This window comes from Myxine glutinosa, chromosome 4, assembly GCF_964187855.1.
Source record: "Myxine glutinosa chromosome 4, kmMyxGlut1.1, whole genome shotgun sequence".
Classification (NCBI taxonomy): Eukaryota; Metazoa; Chordata; class Myxini; order Myxiniformes; family Myxinidae; genus Myxine; species Myxine glutinosa.
Genome location: NC_136264.1, coordinates 184363883 through 184388639, shown reverse-complemented (window position 1 = coordinate 184388639; position 24757 = coordinate 184363883). Strand labels below are relative to the sequence as shown.

General features: G+C 43.0%; 2 protein-coding genes across 3 annotated transcripts in view; one reads left to right on the top strand and one right to left on the bottom strand.

The window, feature by feature from the left end:
* RRP9 (ribosomal RNA processing 9, U3 small nucleolar RNA binding protein) overlaps positions 1-13010 on the top strand; it is a 39272-nt gene extending 26262 nt beyond the window's left edge. Inside the window, exons 13-15 of the mRNA XM_068114096.2 lie at positions 5662-5741; positions 8504-8577; positions 11151-13010. Coding sequence (XP_067970197.2) covers positions 5662-5741; positions 8504-8577; positions 11151-11316 — 320 coding nt within the window. The 3' untranslated portion in view covers positions 11317-13010. The remainder of the gene's footprint in view (positions 1-5661; positions 5742-8503; positions 8578-11150) is intronic.
* Positions 13011-16534: 3524 nt separating this feature from the next.
* GRM3 (glutamate metabotropic receptor 3) overlaps positions 16535-24757 on the bottom strand; it is a 129897-nt gene continuing 121674 nt past the window's right edge. For both annotated transcript variants that reach the window (XM_068114102.2, XM_068114103.2), the window contains exons 5-7: positions 22225-23297; positions 20693-20867; positions 16535-17064 (exon numbers count right to left, since the gene is read on the bottom strand). In XM_068114102.2, coding sequence (XP_067970203.2) covers positions 16988-17064; positions 20693-20867; positions 22225-23297 — 1325 coding nt within the window. In that variant the 3' untranslated portion in view covers positions 16535-16987. The remainder of the gene's footprint in view (positions 17065-20692; positions 20868-22224; positions 23298-24757) is intronic.

Below are 24757 nucleotides of genomic sequence, written 5' to 3'. Positions count from 1 at the left end.
GCTTCGAGGGAGCAAGGATCGCTCCAAGACTCTGACCCCTTGCCTGTAGCTTCCCCATTGGTGTGCTTCCACTGTCATTTACCGGACAGTTGTGCCCACTCACCACACACGTCCAACCATGTAGTTTCCACGTAGTCATGCAAATTTCCCTCGCCCAATTCAGGTTTTTAGCGCCAAAGTGGCTCTGAATGTGTGTTTTGTCGTGTAATGTGTGTGCTGTGAGACATGTTGTGTTGTTATGGTTTGTACTGGGGAAGAAGGATGGGGAAAAATGATTCAAATGGATTGGGGATGGGAGGGATTGAAATGGATTAAACAAAGATGGTGGTTAAGACAGCAGGGGGATGATTGAGAGAAATAGTGAAGGATTGTGGATGAATGGTGGGGGGAGGGGTTGGGTAGAGACAACACATTTTCCCCACCGCACACGCACAGACCACCTTTGCCTCGTCCCAGTTACGAGGACAAAGTTAAGCTGGCTAATCACACTTGCTAATTAAGTATCTAACTGTGGGTTCCCTATGTGTGGAGTGTGTCACCCCAGGGTCTTATTCCATAAACTCAACTTCACACACACACACACACACACACACACACACACACACACACACACACACACACACACACACACACACACACACACACACACACACACACACATATAATGTCACGTGAAAAAGTAAGGACACCCCGTGTAAAGTTTTGACTTTTTCAACATATTTCAACATACAGCTATTTGATCTTCATTTCAACAATATTGATAGATAAAGGTAATATAATATAACAAATATCATGAAACATTTACATTTTGTAGTCCATTGTATAATTTAAATAAACATAAATGCAAATTTCGCATTGGAAAAAGTAAGTACACCCCTATATTTATCACTACTTCAAATACGTAAAATTAGAATCAGGTGCACCAGCTCAGGTGCAAATGATTAGAACATCGGTAGAGAGGATCTTGGAGGAACCTGTCTTATTTAGACCTCAGACATTTAGTTTGGTTTGCTCTTTGTTGTTGAAGTGTGTGGCGTCACCATGCCGAGATCAAAAGAGCTCTCTGAAGCCTTCATAAAGAAGGTTATAGATGCCTACGAGTCTGGGAAGGGATTTAAAAAGATCTTCAAACAATTTGAAATCAATCATTCGACTGTCTGGAAGATCATCTACAAGTGGAGAAGATTCCAAACAACTGCCAATTTGTTCAGGCCAGGCCGCCCCAGCAAGTTCAGCCCGAGAGCAGACCGCAAGATGCTGAAAGAAGTCTCGAAGAACCCCAGAATGTCATCACGGGACCTACAGGTAGTTCTTGCCACTGTTGATGTCAAAGTGCACGAGTCTACCATTAGAAAGAGGCTGCACAAATTTGATCTACATGGGAGGTGTGCCAGGAGGAAACCTTTGCTGTCCAGAAAGAACATCAGGGCAAGACTAAAGTTTGCCAATGAACACCGAGGCAAAGACCAGCACTTCTGGAACAATGTGCTCTGGACAGATGAGTCAAAGGTAGAGCTATTTGGCCGCAGTACCAGAAGACATGTTTGGCGAAAACCAAAGACAGCATTTGACCACAAGAACCTGATACCAACTGTAAAGCATGGTGGTGGAAATATTATGGTTTGGTGCAGCTTTGCTGCATCAGGGCCTGGGCAGCTCACCATCATAGAATCCACTTTGAATTCTTCATTGTACCAGAGGGTGCTTGAGGATAATGTGAGGCCATCTGTCGGAAAGTTGAAGCTCAACCGAAGGTGGACCTTGCAACATGACAATGGCCCTAAACATATCAGTAAATCCACCAAGGAATGGCTGAAAAGAAAGAAATGGAGGGTTCTGGAATGGCCAAGTCAAAGCCCGGATCTAAATCCCATCGAGATGTTGTGGGGGGATTTGAAATGAGCTGTGCATGCAAGAAACCCCTCAAACATCGCACAGCTGAAAGAATTCTGCATGGAGGAGTGGGCAAAAATTTCTCCCAGTCGATGTCAGAGACTGGTGGACAGTTGTAAGAAACGCCTACTTGAGGTTGTTTCTGCCAAAGGGGGCAATACCACCTATTAGAGCCATGGGTGTACTTACTTTTTCCACATGCAAAATTTGCATTGATGTTTATTTAAATTATACAATGGACTACAAAATGTAAATGTTTCATGATATTTGTTATATTATATCACCTTTATCTATCAATATTGTTGAAATGAAGATCAAATAGCTGTATGTTGAAAAAGTCAAAACTTTACATGGGGTGTACTTACTTTTTCACGTGACTATATATATATATATATATATATAGAGAGAGAGAGAGAGAGAGAGAGAGAGAGAGAGAGAGAGAGAGAGAGAGAGAGAGAGAGAGAGATATATATAGATATATATATATATATATATATATATATATATATATATATATATATATATATACACACACACACAGACTTGGCATTTAATATGGAATAATATTTTTTTTCTTAACTTGGGCTTACTTTCTTCACTCAGTATATCAATCTGGTGAGTTTCTTTTACACTTTAGTGATTTATTTGTTAAAAGAACCATGTCACTGATTGTCTGTCGCAGCAAGAAGTCAACAACAGGATTATATCACAGGTGGCGTGGCAAAATGTACGGACAGGTGCATTTGACGATTGGCTTCACAGTCGGGTATACAAGGGTTGTTGCGTTCTGCATTAGTGGAAAACAACTGCTGCACGTCTCCAAAAGTTATTGCCACTTCCTCTGGAGATGGTCCGTCAACTCGACAATGCTGTTTGTCATGGACTGGTGGCTGTACGAAATTACGGCATGAAAGAGCGTGCTATTGCTCGGCAGTATGGCATCACTCAAGGTTAGGTGTCAAAGATCCTGAAACGAAATGCTCAGAGGGGTGTCCCTACTCCAATACCGAGGCCAGGACGTCCCCGCAGAACCACAAGGAGGGATGATCGCCAGCTGCACCGGTTAGTCCGCAATGGCCGTACCAAGTCAGCTAATCGACTTAGGGCTGAGTGGCAGCAACTGACAAATGTGCCTGTATCCAGAAGGCTAGTCAACCAACGACTGGTTCAAGCAGGCTATCATGCCAGGCGTCCCCTGAGAAAGCGACGCCTGACCAGACAACACCACCAGCGCCGATTGCAGTGGGCCAGAGAGCACCGTCAATGGCAGCCAGGACACTGGAATCAAGTGATCTTCAGTGACGAGTCTAGATTTCTGGTCTATCATCAAGATGGCCGCGTCCGAATGCGCAGACAAGTGCATGAAGCCTACAACAAAAGTTGTATAGTGCCAAGAGTCCAAGCTGGAGGTGGTGGGGTCACCGTTTGGGCTGGTTTTCATGCAGGGGGCAAAACTGACCTGGTTGTTCTGAATGGAAACCTGAACCAGTTCAAGTGCAGGGACATTCTGGAAGAAACATTGCTTCCATTTGCTTGTGCAGCCTTTCGAGGAAACTTTGTCTTCCAAGATGACAATGCATGGCCTCATCGTGCTCTCATGATCCAACACTTTCTTGCTGACCATGGTGTAGAGTATATGGAGTGGCCTGCCATGTCCCCGGATATGAATCCGATAGAGAACTTGTGGGCAGAATTAACGCGTCAAATCGACCACTTGGACCAGCAGCCGACTTCTGTGCGTGAATTGCAGCAGGCTATTGTCACTGCATGGCAAGCGATTCCTGTCCAAACCTTGGCAAATCTCGTGAACAGCATGCCTCGACGTGTACGTGCTCTCCTGAATGCTCGTGGGGGTTACACGAAGTACTGTACTGTAATTTTACAGTCCGTAATCCCAGTCGTAATTTAACTTTTGTTTTTGTTAAAAAAAATTTGGCTAATGTGCAAAATAGAGATACTTCTGGAAAACGTACAGAAGTTTAACACAGTACTGTCCATGAATTGAGTTCGATATCAGTTTACATCACTTTCAAGGATCAATTTATTTGTTTCGAAATGTCAAATGTGGTTTTTGTTTCTTTTAAAGGTCACATTAACAAAATGTAGAATAATTTCAACATAATTCCAATGAACTTTTGGTTCTAAGACATCTTGAAAAGTAAGTTCACCCCCACAAAAAAAATATTCCATATTAAATGCCAAGTCTGTATATATATATATATATATATATATATATATATATATATATATATATATATATATATATATATATATATATATATATATATATATATATATATATATATATATATACATATACACACACACATGATCCACCACGTGGTGACCCGGGTTGCCCCGTGATTTTTGATCATTTTACATTATTTATTTATTTATTTATTTTAGGGGGAGTGTAACCCGGGTTCACGTGATAGGAAAATCCTTTGTGTACCCATACTTTTTGGCAAGAACAAGCACGACGTGCGCATGCCATGATTATTGATTGATCACTTAGTTCAGTACGAGGTCGTGCAGTGTCTATAATTATACTGGGGCCGGTCTACTCTGATAGTCGTGTACGCAACCTATTGGATCGCCAGTATTGGCATTATTTTCCCGGTTTATTTTGATTGTTGAATTTGGTATCGCATCTAAACAAACTTTATTGAAGAACTGCATGCCCATTGTGGATGTACCAGGTCATTTTAGCCTTCATGAGAGAACGGGTTACTGTTAAATGGCCCTGATTTGAGAACTGCTGTGTCTCACGAGGTAACCCGGGTTAATCAATATGGCGGCGTCACGGCATAACCCAGGTTACCACGGTAACCCGGGTCACCGCGTGGTGGATTATATATATATATATATATATATATATATATATATATATATATATATATATATATATATATATATGTGTGTATGTATATGTATATAAAACATGTGATTGCTGTAATGAAAATCTGCTACTTTCAGATAAAGGTTACGTGACCTTTCACCCCAAAATGTAATCGGTTCCTTTTTGGACCAAGTTTGGTAAAAAATAAAATCCCTCCAGTGGTTCACAAGTTACTGCAGTAACAAATCTGTCACACACCGATGGACAATCCAAAAACAAAATTTCATTGGTTATCTATTTGGGGAAAATCCCTGGTGTTGGGCTAGCGGCTAGGGTGCCGGCTTAGGATCCTAGGATCCTGGGTTCGAATCCCGGTCAATCGCTGAATTAACGCCAGGGGGGTTGACTCAGCCTGTCATCCTTCCGAGGTCGGCAAATTGAGTACCAGTTCACTGGTAATTCCCTGCTTGTCGTTAAAGGCGGCAAAAAGGGTTGGCGTCAGGAAGGGTATCCGGCCGTAAAACATTGCTTCAAAAAGGGGACCGAAAAACAACAACAACCACAGTTCCCGAAAAAGGCCAAACCCCCGCTTGCGGGGAAAAATGGCCTCTAAAGGTGTTTTTATTTATTTATTTGGGGAAAAACATTGCTTCAAATAGGGGACCAACAAAAACAACAACAACCACAGCGCCCGAAAAAGGCCAAACCCCCGCTTTGCGGGGAAAAATGACCTCTAAAGTTGGGTTGTATTTTCGGGGGGGTGGGGGGGGGGGAACAATCACAGATGGCCTTGTTTGATATTCTAGAGTATCGTTATTCCGTGTGGATAAAATTGATAAAGCTGGGGTGCTGACTCAACTTATTGTTCTTGGATGAAATGCAAATCAAAATGTGTAAGGTTGTACCAATCTGCCGGCCTGTGTGTGCAGGTTCATACGATGGCTTTTTACGCCTGTGGAAATGTGGGGACTTCTTCAAATCCTTGGTGCCCATTCTGGAGATTGAGCTGGTATGCTAGATTAGAATGCCTTGTAGGCTGAGTACTTCAATATTTATTGAATGAATGAATGAATGATCGTTTTAAGGCCATTTTTCCCGCTAGAGTGGGGGTTAGCCTTGCGGGCCCAATGACAATCATGGTTCCCTATTTGAGGCAATGTTTTTATGGCCGGATGCCCTTCCTGACACCAACCCTTAGTCGCCTCTTACGATGCACAGGGATACGGTGTACCTATTCTAAATATGGGTACATACCGGGATCATTCATCACAGCGAGCTGGTACTCAATTTGCCGACCTTGGAAGGATGAAGGATGACAGTTTGAGTCATCCCCCTGGCGTTAATTCAGCGATCACCGGGATTCAAACTCAGGATCCTAGGATCTCAAGCCTGCGTCCTAACCGCTCAGCCAACAGCAGGCTCTACTTCAATATTTATTCTGCACGTCAATCTTTTAGATCTACCTGTTGCTACAGTGTACAAGTGTGCACGCACTTGCTTCCATCGAAGTAGTGCTGGAAACCAAGGAAGTATTGCTGGAGCCCTGATCTTGTGAAACAAAAAAGATTGTCGGTTTATGATCGAGGAACCACTTGGTTAAATTGAATGTTATATTTTGATCACAAATCTGAACATGAAAAGGAAGGCACATGCGCAGACATGAGTGAGAATTTGTTTTTACCCTATCTGCCTGTCTGGCAGTCAAACAAGATTGAAAATAAGGCCAAACAGGAAACTTGCTGTTTTTAAGGATGATATAAATGACACAAACCACAGGCACGAATAACTAATGTAACGTATTACATAGGGGAATAGACACTGTGTGAAGCAGCGGTAAAATCCGGAATTAATTTACTTGCACCCCTTTAAACATCTAAGCCTCTTTAAACCTTATTTTACTTTGAACACTGTAGAACACAAATCGCCTTCACAATACTTCCAAAAACAGTGATTGATATATATACAGTATATGAATGAATGTGAGTGGGTGCAGCATCGTGGTGAAGAGGAAGAGGTCAGCTGTTATGGCTATGTATGATGCTGATTGATGCTGCATTCTATGGTGATCAATGAAGCCTTCATCTCCTGAACTGCCACTCAACATCATCATATTACTTTGTACAAAGGTGTTGTAGATTCGTAGAAGACTGCTTCAGTAGCGCTGAACTTTCAGATTTTTAAAAACGATCTTTAAAATTAATGTTGTATTCAAATGAAATATTTACTTGAACACTGTATGGGGTATCGTGTTCGTGAACTCCAAAGCCACTTGCAGACTGGGCATCCTCCATCGATTCAAGTCTTTCCTTGAAAAATCAGAACTACACAGTCTACAAGGCCTTTGTCCATAGCTCAATGTAGTACTGCTTTCCCCTATGGGCTGGCGGCCCAGCATCACGTCTGAGCCCAATTGTTTCCCTGCTACCCCCAGTGTAAATTTAACCTTGCCCTTCAATGAGCCTCGCTTCTGAAGGTAGTTTTGAATTAATTTGACTTGGTAGATTATCCCCTTTTAAGCCTTAGGCATGGTCTCTAGTCATTAGTCGTGGTTTTTATTTATCAGTTAATGAATGGCTTATGATTAATTTCACCGATTCAACATCGTTTTCTCATCGGTTCACGAGTTATCAAACAGAGTGACCACTATATTCGTCATGGGTGTGTGTGTGTCTGTCTGTCTGTCCGCAGCATAACTACCCGATGATATCATCCGATCTTGATGAAACTTGGGTGGGAGGTTGATATCATGATCGAGTTGTGTCCTGCCTAGAGTGGGCGTATTGCACCCATTGTGGGCAGAGCCACGCCCGAAAAAGATGTCTTTTTAGGGGGTAATCAAGTTCAAGCTACAGCTTCTCCGAGGGAGTTGGTGGAATCTGACAGGGTTTTCGGTATTTGGTTAGGCCAATGTCATGTGTCTAGCCCCACGGATCTCGATTTTTCATTTTCGCCCCAAGGTCAAGGTCACAAGGTCACAAATTTTAGAAAAGTCGATTTTTGATGGTTTTATTACATTGTTCGCTTCCTGATAGGGTGAAATGTCGTACATGATCTTATATTATCACATACATCATGAAATACAAGTTTTCCAACAAATTTCAGAATCTTTGACCTTTGAAGGTCACAAAGGTCAAATTTTCAAAGTTTTCGGAATCGAACCGAATTTTCGGTATTGTGTAGCTAACTAACCTCATAACTGATTATACATGATTTTCTATCATTTCAAGGTCAGTAACCTTTGTTTTGACATTTCCAGGCCAGCACCACACACAATTATGTACAACTGGCTCTTAAAGGCCTGCGCACACAGCACATTGGGGCCCTTTGTAAATAGGCATGTACACCGCATGTCGGGGGCCGACACCTGCCACGTGGGCCCCTGACCCCCAGTCCGGGCCTGTTTTGGTTATAGTCCATCCTTTGTCATTGAATACCGCTCGCTCGCGAACCATCGTTGTCTCCTGACTTGTTTCTTTTGAACTCAGCACCATTAGGTCTTGTCTTTGTTTTACTTTTACCTTCACTACTTGACATCTTGCATCAGCATCATTTGTATCATTAGTTTTAACATTTGCCCTGATTAGTTCAAATCAACCTGCAGAACAAAAAGCAACGCTAACTGCACATAATGCATACACAGCACTCTCCCAGCCTTATCTGATCTCCTTGTGGGTTTATATGCAATGCATTGTTTTTCCATTCACTGAGGGATGTGGATGTGGCGTTTAATCATATTTTTCAAATCATGATGTAGCTGATGTTTTGTTTCAGGCTGGTTTCATCAATGCACTAAAATTCTCCAGTGATGGGAAGTTTCTTGTCGCAGGAGTTGGACAGGAACACAGGTTTGTCACACTTATCTCTTCAAAGAAGACTTCAAAGTTGTTGTTGTTTTTTTGTTTTTGTTTTTTACCCTTGCCAAAGGAGAGGGTATTGCATTTGAGTCAGTTTGTCTCTGGCTGTCTGCCTGTTTGTTTGCCCAGAATAAGTACGCTTTTCTCTGCAACCGCTGGTCTGATTGACAGGAAATTTTCACCATAGGTGCACCTTTCTCCTATAGAATTGTAATATTAATTATGGCATCATAGGTCACGTGGTACGGGCGCCATCTTGGAAAAACCGAAAACCTTTGCATCTCTATATCTCCGAAAGCGCTGCGTAGACAAAATTGGGACATGGCTCATTGTAAAGAACCCTCCATGGGGAATAACATATGTTAATGATGATGTCACAGGTGCCTCCATATGACATCATAATTTGACAAGTACAAAACATTATCCGATCAAGATGACATTTCTTGAGTGTCATCTGGGGATAAATTGGTGGAGAAAAAAAATGATGACGTCATCAGTCATGTGGCTTGGCCGCCATATTTGTTTAACACAAAAGCCTTAAAAAACACAAACATCCTGGCGAGGGTCTGCAATCTCTACTCTTTCTTGTTTTGGTTGTTTTTTTTTTCTCTCCATTATGTCACATGACTGTTATATTGTGTTTGGCTCACTTCGCTGATTTTGAAAGCTCCAATTTTTGTTGACCCTGCAAAGAAAAAAGGTTGTGACTCTTGAAAAAACATTTTTGGGGTTGGTGCCGACTGTACAAACGAGTAATAACCACTCCTGGTATTTTGTACCTATGACCTGACTCTGGGTACCATGGACAAGTATGCAAAATTTGATGGAGATTAGCTAGGCTGTTTGATTCTTAAAAGTACAAACTGAAATGTACGTAGACAGGTACGTAAAAGGTAGTATATACTGAAAACAGAATCTGTTATATATAACAGTCAATGTATGTGTGGTCCTTCCATGTCTTTCAAAAGGGTTCTTGCTGTCGTAAAATAAATTTTACCATTGGAACCTCTGCATTAAGCTCTCATTCCTGCTTCTTCTTCAATACCAGAAAGACGGGCCTTTAAAACGGGAATCTTTATGATGAAACGGACACAAATTTTGTTCTAAGTAAATAATTATTAGCTTTCCAATGGTACCAGTTTTTTTTCTCACATTAGTCAGGTTCCATACATAATTTTGTTCTGATTTTGTGGAGATTTGTAACCATTTACATTTTTGAAACACTCCAAAAATCAATGTTGCCATTTAATTGGAAAGGTTTTTTTTTGGGGGTTTTTTTTGATTAAAATTTTTTTCCCCAATGAAATGGAAACATTGGTTTTTGAATTCAGAACCTCTCAACTTTTCAAAAATGTAAATGGTTACAAATCGCCACAAAACCGGAATGAACCTTAAAATCCAGACATATTGAACTACAGGAGAAACGCACATTAAACGCACATACAAATTCTCTGTCCTGCTTCTTCTTCGCCGGATTGATGGATACGTTTCCTTTTAGTAATAGTAACAACCGTTCCCTCTAGGAGCGAAAAAAAGGTGGCAATACCCACTCCCTCCGGTAGGGATCAGTGGTTAAACCAGTTGCACTATTCTCCATGTTCAGGCGTAAATTGCAAGTCGTCTCCCCATTTTCGCCAGGGTGGAAGGGGGGGTTATTTATGGCCCATAACCTGACCCTGGGTATCCCGAACACATATGCAAAACTTGGTGGAGATTGGCCCAACCATTTTCGATTCTATAATTATCAGATGTACACAGAGAATTACCTTATTTTAGTACGATTGCAATTTTTAAAAGCACATTTTGCCGAAGATAACAAAAGCTGCAAAGTGAAGTGCTGTAGTGTTACTGCACCATTTGATAATTCAGGCAGTTGGTTGACACGGAAGGAGCACACTACACGGAAAGACCGGAGGATATTTTTTTTTTGGAAGAAATCCCAATTTATTGTGTGCTGGCATAGTCGGTCAAACTGCACCTATAGACTGTGAAAGAAGTGAGATTGATCAGCCCATCTCGCTCGGTGTGACAAGTTGTCGCGACATTGTTCTGGTTGCAGTAGCTTTTAACCAGTTAGGATTGATTATTCCACATTGAGCGTCGAATGGCAGTTTGTGCTTTCTGCACTAAGGATTAATGCCACTCTGTGTGTGATTGTTGAAGTATTTCTGCAAACACATGTTCACCCTTCCTCGTGCCTGGGCTTCTCCTAAATTTAGAGACTAGCACAGGACCTTTTACAAAGCCTTCACCAATGTTTCTCGAATATAATACGTCTCACAACTATAATTGATTTTGGAGAAGAATTTATGGAGCAACTTGCCTGGATGTGGTGCAATGACAGTTGATCCGATTCCCAGGAATGTGTATGTGGGTTGAAGCCAAACTAGTTAAATTATATATTTGACCAAATGACATTATGTGCTGCGGAATCTGCCATTGCAGCAGGCAGTTGCGAACAGATCCGATGATCTCTTGACACCTTTTTTTTTCTTTTTTTAACAAGCCAGCGTTGAATTGAGTGCTAAATGCATCGTTCATTGGATGCCCGTGCTTTGGTGCAGGCTGGGCCGCTGGTGGCGACACAAGGATGCGAAGAACGGCGTGTTCATTATCCCTTTGCCCCGGGAGCTGCCGCAGACGCGGGCTGATGGGGACGAGGCAAGAGAATCGGACTCGCACAATCTACCGAATGCCTCTCGCCTTGACGAGGATGCCCTTGTAAAATAGTCTCGTTACAGATCGTTGAAAATTCTCGTTGCCGCTGGTGCATAAAATGTACACTTTGTGAGGATTTGAGGAAAAGGAATGTTGTAAACTTTCAATCAAACAAGTTTGCCTTTGCCTGGATGTGTCATCTTTGAGAGGTCACCATGTTGAAGAGCATTGAGGCATTAAAAGCCTGCTGTCCTCCCTGCATCCCCCCACTGCTCTCTCTCTCCCCTCTGATGTGAATATAGATTTGGAGCATGGTGTTTATCCATGATATGCGAGCAGGGCTTTGGCCATGCAGATAGTTGTCCTCCTCCCTCGCCCCCCATCCACACACACACACACACACACCCCAGGATTATTGCGACAAGAGTGTGGGTGTGTTTGTGTAACACTCCCCTTTTATGTTCATCTCGCAATTTCTTATCACAGGCTAACCCCTGCTCTATCAGGGAAAATGGCCTTAAAATGCCTGTTGTGTTGTTGTGTTGCAATTTTTTATCAAACAAATTTTAATTTGATAAATTGCGTAGAATACAAGAGGCTGTCTCCATGTGCATGTTGGGGTAATTGATGACGTAGAAAAGGAGGCTGGAAGGATTTAGGAATCATAAGGGAAGAAGTCAGGATTCTGACAATACTCTGGAAAGGAAAATGGGTCAAAGCTTCTACCAATTTACACAAGTATCATGTAATGACCTTTTCTCTTGCTTCCTACAATTATTTGCTCGGATACCAAACGGGTTGCTCTCTGCGAGTTACTATGGAATGTGTAACATCCCCAATGCCAGCAGACAGGACCGTTGTCTTGACCACCTGAATGGTAGCGAGCGTGCTTCTTTTGTATGCAAGCACATGCGTGGGGGCGCAGCTGTGGAGATGCCAGGATGTCGGATTAGACACATCAGGGGGTCAAACCATGACGGTTGGGAGGTGAGCGAGCTAATCATTCGTTTTTAATTTGTCAGGCGACCATACTGGGAGTTAGTTGCGGGTGATTCGACGTAATCAAATTTATTTTCAATTGGAACATGATTCCTCAAACCAATGGCCCATGCCATGCGCTCTGCTAATGTGACATTGTTCCAATAAGGTATTTGAATGACGACGGGACGAACAAAAGAGCCTGCCTCGATTGCAGGCATTTTTGTCAGAATTTGAGACCAGTCTTTCCTGGACTCTTGGACATGTGGCCATCGACCGAGCATGTGTCTGTGTCCTCCGGTGTATCATGCCTACAAGAAGCACACGAGATTTTATTCAGTCATTGTTTTTCTTACTTTTCCACACTGGTGAGAAACCTGTTATTTTGATTTGATCCTGTGGTGCGTCATAATACGTATAAAAAAAAAAAGAAGAGACTTTCAAGATCAATGCTCTTTTCGAATTTTGATGGTGCCTCGTACACACCTACACATCTCGTTTTCCTGTGAAGAGAGTATATCCAGGAGGGAGTGTTTCTATTTATTTTAATTTGCTTCATCGAATTTGTTCCCAGTGAGGTAGTGAGTGGGGATGCAAACTGTACATTTGGGATAATGCTGAGAATTTTCAACGCATCTTCCTCTTCCTTCACATTTATTTTTTGTAAGACGAAAATGACGTCATTTATTTACTATAAATTATTGCACAGTCTATTTTGTATGCAAATTGTGAATGCAGCGAGCTTGACATGATCTGCGCATCAGTTTGAAATAAAAATGTAGACCTTTTTTTTGTGCTGCTTTTCACTTCGTTCATCCCAGATGGTTGCGTACAAGCAGAGTACCCGTGGCCAACGGGCAATCTTGTTACAAGCATGCAACACTTTCTTCTGACGAGTTCCTTTATTGGGGCGGTGTATAGGCAACAGACCACTGCCTCAATTGCTCCAGAAAGTAAAATTAACCTGGGTTATACGTCTATGAAGCAAAAGCATGTGTTCAGCTTATGTGCATATATAATACATTGAGTATATAGGTCGTATAATTGCAATTGCACGCCCCCCCCCCCCCTTCCAAAAAAGGAAGAAAATACTAAGATGGGCAATTATTATTATTATTATTTTTCAAAATTTGATGTAAATCAAACGACTTTCAATCCTGACAAATCTCACACTCACTATGTCTCTCCGAAAAGACCATCTGCAACAACCCCTACCCCCATCTACTTTCTCAACAATCCTCTCCAAGAAGTTTTGTCACTCAAGCTTTTGGGTCTCACTATCTGCCATGATCTTTCCTGGGAAAACCACATTTCCAATCTGGCCTCCAAAGCCAGTTGCCGACTGGACATCCTCCATCGTGTGAAGTCATTCATTGGCACCTCTGAGCTAATCACCACATACAAAACTTTAATCTGCAGCTCGATGGAATACTGCTCTCCCCTCTGGGCTGGTGCTCCTGCCTCACACCTAGCTCGGCTTCATGCTGTAGAAACCAAAGCTTTTTGAATCGTTGGAATCTCCCGCGATGAAGCTGATTCTGAGGGCCTTTCACTCGCTCACCGCAGGCAGGTTGGTGGTCTTTCCGTCTTTCACTGACTCCTCTCCGGCCTACCTCTGTCTGTACTCTGTCCCTCAAATATTCCTTCATACAAGATCTGTCAGCAACCCTCTTCTGGTGAAACTTCCAAAATCAAGACTCTGCTCACCTTCACTCTCATTCCTCTTTTTTCCCACACTCTTCAATTGCACTCTTCCCTCCAGGTCCTTAAAACAGCTGTTCACCACCATTTTCATGTTTCTTCCCCCATCCACAAACATGATATTTTCTAACCCTGCAAACCCACCTTCTTCAAATTACATGTTTTCTTTCCTGAAAGTTCTTAAAGTGTCCACCTTGTTTATCCCATGTACCCTGCCCCAGCCCTCTCTCTCCCACAGATCTACTGAGTATGTTATTTGTGTTAGCTCTTATACGTGCCTTCATTAATCCCTGAAATTTTCAGCCTCCTCGGACAAATCCTCTGAGGAGCACATGAGATTAAATGTACAACTTACTTCCCTTCCATTATACATATCTAGACGACGGTCTGAGCAAAAATGAATCACTCTGTTTGTAACATTTACGGCGTAGCCCGTCGGCCAATGCCGTCTAGAACAGCATTTGTCTGTCCAAATGTCCCCCTTTGCGGATTCCCCATTTGCAGTTTCACCATTGACTGGATATAGCAACATTCAGACTGGGTACGTTTTTTGTCCAAGCCCTTCACGAATCTGCTGTCATGCCTGACGTTTGGCTGAAGGTGGCACAGGAATGTGGAATTTATTGGTTTATCGTTTGCCATTCGCCATTTTTTTTTTTTACCCAAGTCATTCACGAGCTGGCTGTCCATGCCTGAAGTTAAAAAAAATAAATTAATACTTGCATTATTTGCTAACGGCTATCCCCACCGAGGTCACACTATCCTCTTCAACTAAACTATCAAACAAGTGCGGCTATGCCGCTGTTAGACTATCGGTCTTTGTTTTTTGTTTTTTTAAGAGTTAAGAGTCTCTGTTACCACAACATTGCACATACATCACCTTATTAGTTGCTAATCTGGTAAATAGTTTTGCATGCTTTTTGTTTAAGAAAACATACTAAAATATGCAATTTTGTGTCTTGGACTGAGTTTTGACCGCGATACATTCAATCGTTACTTATCCAATCTCAACCAAATTTGACAGGAGTACTAAGGGTCATATGAGGGAGGTTGTAGCGATTTAACTCTTACCCCTCCCCCACCCCAAGGGGATTTCCCCCACCAAGGGGGTTGCGTGTTGAGGTGTATATCCGTGTTAAGATAGCTTTATTGTGGTCTTTTTCCAAGGCCGCTTCTCATTACAAAATAATTACAACACTTGTCACAAAAGCATAATATTAATGTTATTACAAAACAATATTGATACAAATAATATCCCCCATCCCAAGGAGTTTCGTCCATCAACAAACACCATGTGAACGTGAGTGAATATCTTACTGTGGCATGTTGTGGGAGCAACGGCCCCGACCAGAAGTAAAAATATTATAAACCACAAACATATGATTACCCTTTGAAACAGTTGCTACTGCTCTTTAACACGAAACTGAAAGGGAGGAAAGCCGGGGTGTGTTCAGCTACCAAGCAGCTAGCTAGCGCTTGCCAAGTCAGCCGTTCCTAATCAACAGTTTTGAATGGAGTGCTTGCTTGGATGCCTAAGCCACTTGGCCAGCTCTGTACCAGAAACTTGGTAACTGAACACACTGCCGATGTTCTTGAAGCATGACCCTAGATTGACTGTAATCTTTATACCCCAGAGAGGAATGACCTTTCCTGCCTCTCCCAGTAGGAAACTGGTGTACTAGTTAAATAAATAATAGTTTCAGTAAGACCTCGAAACCCTTGTATGCATCGTAGTGCACATGAAATGCACAGAGCCGAGGAATGGTCGTTCTGTGTGAAATTTAAACAGCGATCCGTCCACCGCTTTCCGGGCACCTCAGAAGGAAGGCTTCATCAGTGCTTTGATTTCATAAAAAAGTGAGTTAGCCGCTAGGTGAAGTACATAAGAGGAGAGAGATCATGTAGAAATAATATAAATATTGAAGTGAAAAATTTTGGGATGACGCTCGTAGTTAAATTTGAGGCATCAGGCTTCCAGAAGTTCAATGGAGTCTGCTGGTGAACAAGATATGGTATGATATCCCAAGGTTAGTGTGTGGATAATTGCTGCCAGGGGCAGAGCGGTTTATATTTGCAATCCGAATGAAATTGTCCGGTTTCGACAAATATCTTTGCTTCATATAAAGGGAAAGATATCTAATTAGTTGATGTCATGCGACCTTCCAACCGCCAATGTGTCGAGAAGCTTGCCAGCTGCCGGTTTGGCTCCCTGTTGGGAACTTGATTGCCAGGTGGGTGAAGCGACATTAGGCGCAGCAGCCCTACTGAGAAATCCCTGAGGTTTTTGACTGATGGGTAAAAATGATGTTGATTGGTGCTCGGCTGATGAACGAGCTCGCCCACATTGCTTGCGTAACAACATCTTCTTGCCAAGTTTAATTTGATGATGAAATACGAGTGTCTATAGTTACCCCTCCTTGCAACACTCCCTCCGAGCGAATGCACTTGCAGTGATTGATGGAACACTTCCTGGTGGGACATATTAGAACAAGTGTTTACATTTTTTTTTTTTTTTAAAGAGGGATTCATTACAGGTGGATTTTGAACAGGTAACACTTCACAGTATCTCCATACGTCAGTTGAACTGTTGAAATAATGACAATACGTTACATCGAGGGTAGTTATCGATGTTATCACACCTGTAATACAAATGCGAACATTGTTTTTAATATAATTCATGGTATAACATTTGTAAGATAGATATATTATTGCATTTTCAAAGTTGTCACAAAAGTCTTACGTGTGCTTTGTCCAATGCACGTGATTGGAAGTCTACAAACAATACTAAATACATCGTTATTATAAAGGTCAGTACAAAATGTTTTCTACATCTATTTCGAACACCAATCGTCACCCGAGTGCGACCTCGTTCCCGACAGTCGTGGATGTGGGACTACGTAACGACTGCGGTGACGTCATAATAAAACATCGAAAGGACTTGAACAGCGAGTGTCCAAAAAACTTGTATAATTTTATACTTTTTACCACGTGCTGTGCCACGTCGGTGGGAGGGAAACACTTGGCGCTCTCTTCACGTCACGATGGGATTCGAGGCTCCGTCACGTCACAGCGATGAAGTGGTCGACGCCACGACCTCTGTGCCATTACAGATGGCGGGGCGAACGCAAGGGGTCGGTGGCACTGTGGAGTAAAATGAGGTGAAGATTTATTTGTTGGTGTTGCAATAATGTATACACTTTGCTTCAATTTAAAATTTGTTGTTCTTGCAATAATGTATACACTTTGCTTCAATTTAAAATGGCTTCTTCTTCTTCTTTTTTGTATGCAGCACGTGGTTGTGTGGCCGCCGTTGGATGAGAGCGTGGCCGCGCCACTGGTGCAATGCCCTCTGCTGGTTATGGCAGGAATTTTGAATTGTTCATGGTGCCGGCGATAACTCGCCAACTCTTCACGAATGACAGCATGGGGATCTATAACGTAAGCCGACAAATGTAGCCATGCAGCTTACACACAAGACTGTTCACATTGTGATACAGGTGTGAAACTTGGCAGTGATGTTCTGGTATATAGTAATCCAGTAGGTCAGCCAACTCGAAATTCAACATGGTGTCCATGAAATTGCTAAAATGTGCCATAAACTTTTTAATAATGAATTTAGGAAGTACGAGTATCAATACAAAAATCACAGAACTACACACTATAAGAGGTCGTTAATTCTGTATTTATCTGAATCGAAAGAGTATCTGTATAAGAGCATAACTGCCAAATTTCATGCTTGTTTCATAATGTAAATGATTCACCCTGATGGTGGGTGTTGGCGCCTCGGTAATGCCTAGGCCCATCTGGGGGATGGCGCATACATTGATGAAGCACCCGGATGACAATTTGTGGTCTGGGTCGGGATTCGAACCCAGGCTAGATGGGTTAGAGGGGAGTGTGCGTACCTCTAGGTCTCGGCCATCCTGCCAGCCCAGAAGGCATTTGACAAAGTTTTAAACTACTGAGTGGCCCATCGACCTTTGAAGACCCTTTAAGACCCCCAATATCCTTAAGACCCCAAAAGACCCAGAGGACCCAAAAGTTTCCAAGGAGCCAAAAGTTCCCGAGGAACCAAATGTTCCCGAGGAGCCAAAAGTCCCAGAGGACCCAAAAGAACCAAAAGTCCCTAAGGAACCAAAAGTTCCATAGGACCCAAAAGACGCAGATGACCCAAAAGTCCCTGGGGACCCAAAAGATCCAGAATACCCAAAAGTCCTCGAGCACCCAAAATACTACGAGGACCCAAAAGACCCCCCCCCCCCGCCCCCCGAGTATAGCAGGTGGGTATGCTTCCAGGTGGTGAAGACCAATGAAAAATTGGTCCAGTGGCCCCTGAGTTTGTAAGGAAACGAGGAGGTTGTGCTCTAAACTCGTGTGATTGGTTCGTGAAGGTGAGTTTTTAAAACGTGTTTGCTGCAGCCCCACTTGGCCTCTGGGATATATCCCAGGTCAGATGTTTCGGCTCCCCCATTCCTAAATGGACCTGGCAGGTATTGAAATGGGTGTGCTGTGAGTTCGTAAGCAGCTCGATTTTAATATTGCGCACCCTTGCAGCCCAAAGGACAATTTAACAAAGTTGTCGAATGTAGTCATACCATTTTAAAATTCTATTTCGCCAGAAGATTGGATCTTGAATGTCGATGTTATCCGCACCTGTTCCTGAAGGTGTTTCAGGTGTGCAGCATTGTCTACAGGCTGCACTCGCACACCTGATCCGGCCTTAAGCAGAGTTGGACAAAGTTGTTCAACTGAACTTTTTTTTATCTCTAATTTAAACATAAACTGATCTTGTATCAATGTGCATTCTGCTCAAGTTTGAGACGATCTACTGCAATCTATGTGATGCATTCAAAGGCGCTTGAAAAATTGCATCATACTCGTAGCTTTGCGCGTTATTAATTTTGCATTTTTTAATAAAATGCTTAATTAAAAAATGCATTTTAATGTGCAAAATCTCAAAAGGGTTCGGTTTGATGACAATTTGGGAACCACTGTCCTTGGGGATTGTCCATTCATTCCACTGAGCAATTCCGGTGCCTGAAGCTTTGTATGTGTGTGTGTGTGAGTCCACATTGTTTTTCAGATCTACTGCAATCTATATAAACCGGTGAAGTTCTGCGTTGTTGAACGCTTCATCTTGTTGACCTTGTTTCTGAAATACTGTCAGGATGATTGTGACGAATGGAAACAAAATTCCCACCCAGCATGGGACGAACCAAAATCAGCTGCGCGTAGCTAGTTGATGCCAAATAAATTAAATGATTGTCCACATTACCAGCAGGAATTTCACTAATAGGACACCAATGATGTCCTCTGAACATTCGGCCAACTAGGAAGAATTGGCTCGCCTACTGCACAGAAAACTAGAACGCCACTTAGTAGAGCGCATGCTCCCGCCGTGGGTTTAGTTGGAATAATACGTTTTGTTTAACATCCCCTCCCCCCAAAACAATAAATGAAAAAGAAAGTAAGCCCTGACTGTCAGAGAATTTATTTTGATATATCTCGGAATTAGAGGAGAAAAACATCATTTAAGAATAAGAATAAAAGCTTTAATGCAGTAAAACAGAAAAAAATCTTTCCCAAAAAAATTCCTGGATCGGGAATAATATCCTGAGCTTCACCAAAAACTAATCAATTCTTCCTTATCCCAAGGGCAATCATCCCACCAACTTTCATCCAAATCCGTTCAGAACTTTTCCAGATATCTTGTTCACGAACACACGAACATACGAACACATACACACACGGACAGACACGATCGAATGCATTACTCCCTGGCGGGAGTAATAAACCTGAAAATCGCAGAGCCAGAACCAGAATTATTTATTTGGTCTGGGAAGCCCATGCGAGGTTTCTTCTTCTTCAGCATCTCACAACCCTGGGTGAATATGCGATCTTTTAAAAAAAAGTTGGAATTTTGCCAAATCTGTTTTATTCGTTTGTTAATATACCTCAGCCATTGACAAATCTGGAACTAAGTCTTTATAAGTTCATCAAATACTGACACCGCGAATGACATTCGCTGAGCTAAATGTTGATACCATTTCTGAGGTAAAAAAAAAAAAAACAGTTTTAAAGCATTATACGTATCAAACGATACATTTTATGAAACGGCGAAACCTAATACACACTTTGGTGGTTTTAAAATGACAGAATATGTCTTTATTAGAAGAAAAAAATGAACATTGAAGACGACGCTGCTAAAAAAAATACACCGCTCTAACGCATAACCACGAGTTTAAACTACATTTACAACAAATATGAAAACTATTTTCATATCACAATGTTAAATATAGAATATATAGAAGATAATGTTTAAAAAAAATGAGCCCTATCTTCAAATGGTAAACAATCCTTCAAAAAATTCCTGGATCGGGAATAATATCCTGAGCTTCACCAAAAACTAATCAATCCTTCCTTATCCCAAGGGCAATCATCCCACCAACTTTCATCCAAATCCGTTCAGAACTTTTCCAGATATCCTGTTCACAAACACACAAACACACACACACACACACACGGACACACACACACACGGACACGAGTGAATGCATTACTCCCTGGCGGGAGTAAAAATGACCTCACGCGCCAGTGACGTATAAAGGAGAGCATTATCAATTTAAAAAGTAATGAATTACTATCGGTTTAGAACACCAGCTATTTTATCTTGGAGTACTTTCTTCATGACAGAAGCAAGAATCGTGAAACAAAAAACATTTGCTGGATGCTGTAGCCATGGCAACATGATGGTGAGGGCTGGACCAACCTGGTGCAGGAGTCGTTGCGCCAGTGGTGAGGCTGCAACGTGCTGTGTTGCTGCGGATGCTAGCCACGTTTTTATGTGGTTGGAATAGGATGGCGTGGACTTTGGGAGCGAAGAGGCATCCCAGCACGACAGAACCGCTGAGGCTTACCGAGACGCAGAGTGTGGTTGTTTGTACCTGGGTGGCAGGTGGCGGGGTAGGTAGTGAATTATTTGCAGTAAATACATGTTTGTACAAATACAAATGGTACAATATAAATTACAGCAGCACGTCTAAAATGTGATCAGCAGCTACTTTTTGATGCTTATCCACAAGAGGGAGCAGAATCACATATTTTAGAGTCTTAAGCCAGTAATTGAGGGGCTGGCAGGATGGCTAGGCCCGAGAGGTATGCACACCAGCCTCTGGGCCATCTAATCTGGGTTCAAATCCCGACCCAGCTATAAACTGCCATCCCGGTGTTTCACAGGCAGGGTGAGGCATCAATGTGCATGCCGTCCCTCAGATGGACGGTAAACTGGGCGTCCCGTTTAGTGGACGTTATAGATCTCGCAGTTCGTTATAGATCTAAATGAGCTATTGTATGGCCAAATCCCTGCCCTAACCGTAATCAAACGTCCAGGTCTGGCTAGCTCGTTCATGAAAGACTTGGGCCAAACTTCTCCAGGCCAACCCTGCAAGAATGTCGGAATAATTGTGGCAGTTAAAGAAGATTAAACCAGCAAACACGAGCAAAGAATCTCAAGAAATACACCAACATAACTGAACTGAAGCTAACTCTGAGGGCCTCTCACTCACTCACCGCAGGCAGGTTGGTGGTCTTTCTGTCTTCTACCGACTCCTCACCGGCCTTGCTGCCCCAGCTCTTTCTGGGCTCTATCCCCCAAATATTCCTACAGGTCGCACAAGATCTGCCTGCAACCCTCTTATGGTTAAACTGCCAAAACCAAGACTCTCTGCTCACCTTCACTCCTTCATTCCTCTTTTCTCCCGCCTCTGGAACAAACTCCCTCACTCTCTTCAATCCCAATGCTCCCTCCAGGTCTTTAAAACAGCTGTTCACCACCATCTCTTATCTTTCCCCATCCAAAACCTTGATCTCTTCTACCCCTATTAATTTCACCCGAGATCGACTTTTTTTGAAATAGCAACTTCTTTCCTGGAAGTCCGAGCAGTGTACATGTGTTTTTACCTCTTCCACCCCCGCCCCCTTCCCATGCCTCCTCCCCCCAAACCCTCTCCCTCCCACAGATCTCCCGATGTCCTTGTTCTCTACTGTTGTGTTTGTGTGCTTCCCTCTCTCCCCCCATCTTGTCTCCCGCTCCCTTTATTATATGTTTTTTTTATGTGTCCGTTTTTTTTTTTTTTTGTGATGTTAGCTCTTACACGAGTCTCGATCTTGTATACAAAAAACAAACAAATAAAAAAACATGGCTACATTGGCACGTTCCCCTTACAAAATTGGTGAGCCACACTTTCAAGTTTTATCTAGTATCCCAGACTTGGCTGTAATATCCCTGTGCTGTAATCGTACCCTGTAATCACTTGATGTAACGTAGAAGATCGGCAGGAATGCAAGCCATATGATGCATGTGGTATACATGGTGAAGCCAATGAACTTGGCCTCATTGAAGTTTTCTGGACACTTCCGCGTCTTGAAGGCGTACACTGTGCACAACACCACGAGGACCACATCGAAGACCAGGGAAAAGAGCACGGACGCATCACTCGCGTTGCACCTGAGGATGACGACATCACGCCTCTCTGGTGAAGGTTCGCGCCGCACACCCGGTGGTTCGATGACGAGCCACACGACCACCGACAACACCTGGCAGGCCACTAGGGTCATGCAGATAAACACCTGGGAAGCAGGGCTGATGAACCTGAGGCGCTGAGCGCCGTCGCTGGTATTGCCGAAGATCCGCGCTATGCGGTTGGTCTTGGTGAGCAGCGCGGCGTAGCACACCGTGAAGGAGGTACCAAGACCCAGACGCCTGAGAGCGCAGATGACCATGGAGGGCCTGGCGATCTCCAGGAAAGTGACCGCGTAGCACGTGAAGACTCCGATGAGGAGTATCAAGCAGAGCTCACGACCAGAGGCCTTCACGATGGGTGTGCTGCCGTACCTGTAGAAGACGAACGAGACCAAAATGGTGCACACCATTCCCAGGCACGCTAGAGTCACCGGCACCAAGGCCCAGGCATCGGTCCAGGTGATGTGCCGTGCAGGGAGGATGTAGCAGCCGGCGAGGTCGCTTGTTGGCCAACGACCCGCACCGCAATCGTAGCACGTAAACTCGTCCAGAAGGAACTCGTGCGGATGGCACCGCACGCAGATCCAGCAGCACATCTCCCCCGGCTGCACGCTCTTTACCTCGTTGCGGGCACACGGCGCGCTGCACTGTGAGCTGGGCACCAGGTTGTGGGCGAACCGCGGCCATGCCATACGTGCGGGGTTCAGGTGCAGCTGCCGTGCCCAGTGTCCTGCTGGGACGTACGAATGTCGCCCGTTGTCTTTGCGTCGGAAACTCAGCACGTTGTATCGTCCTATGCCGTCCCCCAAGGAGTTCAAACGCTCCCAGCTGTCGGTTTCTGGGCTGAATGGTGCTGCGAGGGAGAAGAGGACAACATCGTGGGACTTTGATCAAACAGGCCTAAGTACTAGGCAAACAAAAAATCATTCCTAAAGTTATTTTTTAATATCAGAAACATTCAAGAAATGTCAGTACGTCTTGCTGGAAAATGTTCATCAGCACTCCATCGAAGAGAATTCCTCAAAAAAAAAAATGCAAAGGTGTGCTCGGATGCAGAAGTCAAAACGATTAAAAGTTTCATCAACATGCTTCCAAAAAACGATTTTCCACCATTTTGAGCAAATCATTTTGGGAACGTATACACAACCGCAGGTATACATCTAGACATTGTAGAACCTGACATCGCTGTACTCCATTCCACGTCGTCCCACTCATGCTCCAGATCGGCTTCGCAGTGGTCAACATGTATGTGTATGTAATACAACAAATAAATCCACCTTTTTACAGATTATTCACCAAATATCCGTAGTGTTGTGCTGAAGATGTTGCGATCCTAATCAGAGACACTACAAAATGCACTTTATTTATACTATGGTGGTCCCTTGTCGGGTCGCATCCACACTGGCAATTAGGGCGATGCCAAGCACGGCATTAAAAGGTCCCAGATTATAAGAGCAAGTCCAGTAGTTAGACTCCTTGTGCTCAATAATACTTATATGACACTAGATGGTATTCATGGAATACTTACTCCATGTAGTCTTGAGAAGTACTTGGTCGAGCCAACTTTAGTTTTTAAGGGTTTTTTTTAGCTGCGACGAGCAGCTCTATGAGAGGACCGTGTTGTTGTTCTTGTTGTTGGGGTGCCTTTTTGAATAGCGCATGCGCATACACTCGGACGTGCGTTGGTATGAGGTGAGAACATCGCGGACTAAAATCGCGATTTGTTTGAAGAAACCAGAATAAATTTAGCTGAAAGACAAAAAGACGCTAGTGCATGCGTATAATTTAATGACGGCCAATTTGGTAGCGCATATTGCAACGGATATCCTCATGATTCTACACGTCGCAGCTGGTGACCACACTGTGGTCATTTTTCTCTTGTTTTTTCTTTAATGCAATATGGCTACTAGACCATGTGACTGATGTCATCTTTATCAAAACATAATTCCCATGGGCAGTTGATCAATTGGTTAAAGTTTCACTTTGATCTGTTAAGCGGTTTCAGAGAAGAAGATTTTCGCCTAGATCCAATTTCTACCAGACCACGTGACCGATGACATCATAAATTTACATTCTCCAATAAAATTGTTGCATAGATCACGCTCAATAAATTTCAAATTGATCGGACTAAACATTCTACTTGTCGTATTATGACATCATTGTTAACAGCCATTATTACCTCCGCCACCAAAGGTGGATGGAGGTTATGTTTTCACCCCTGTCTGTCTGTTTGTCCGTTTGTCTGTCTTTCCGTTTGTGAACAAAATATCTGAAAGTTGTGGACGGATTCGGACGAAATTTGGCAGAGAGGTA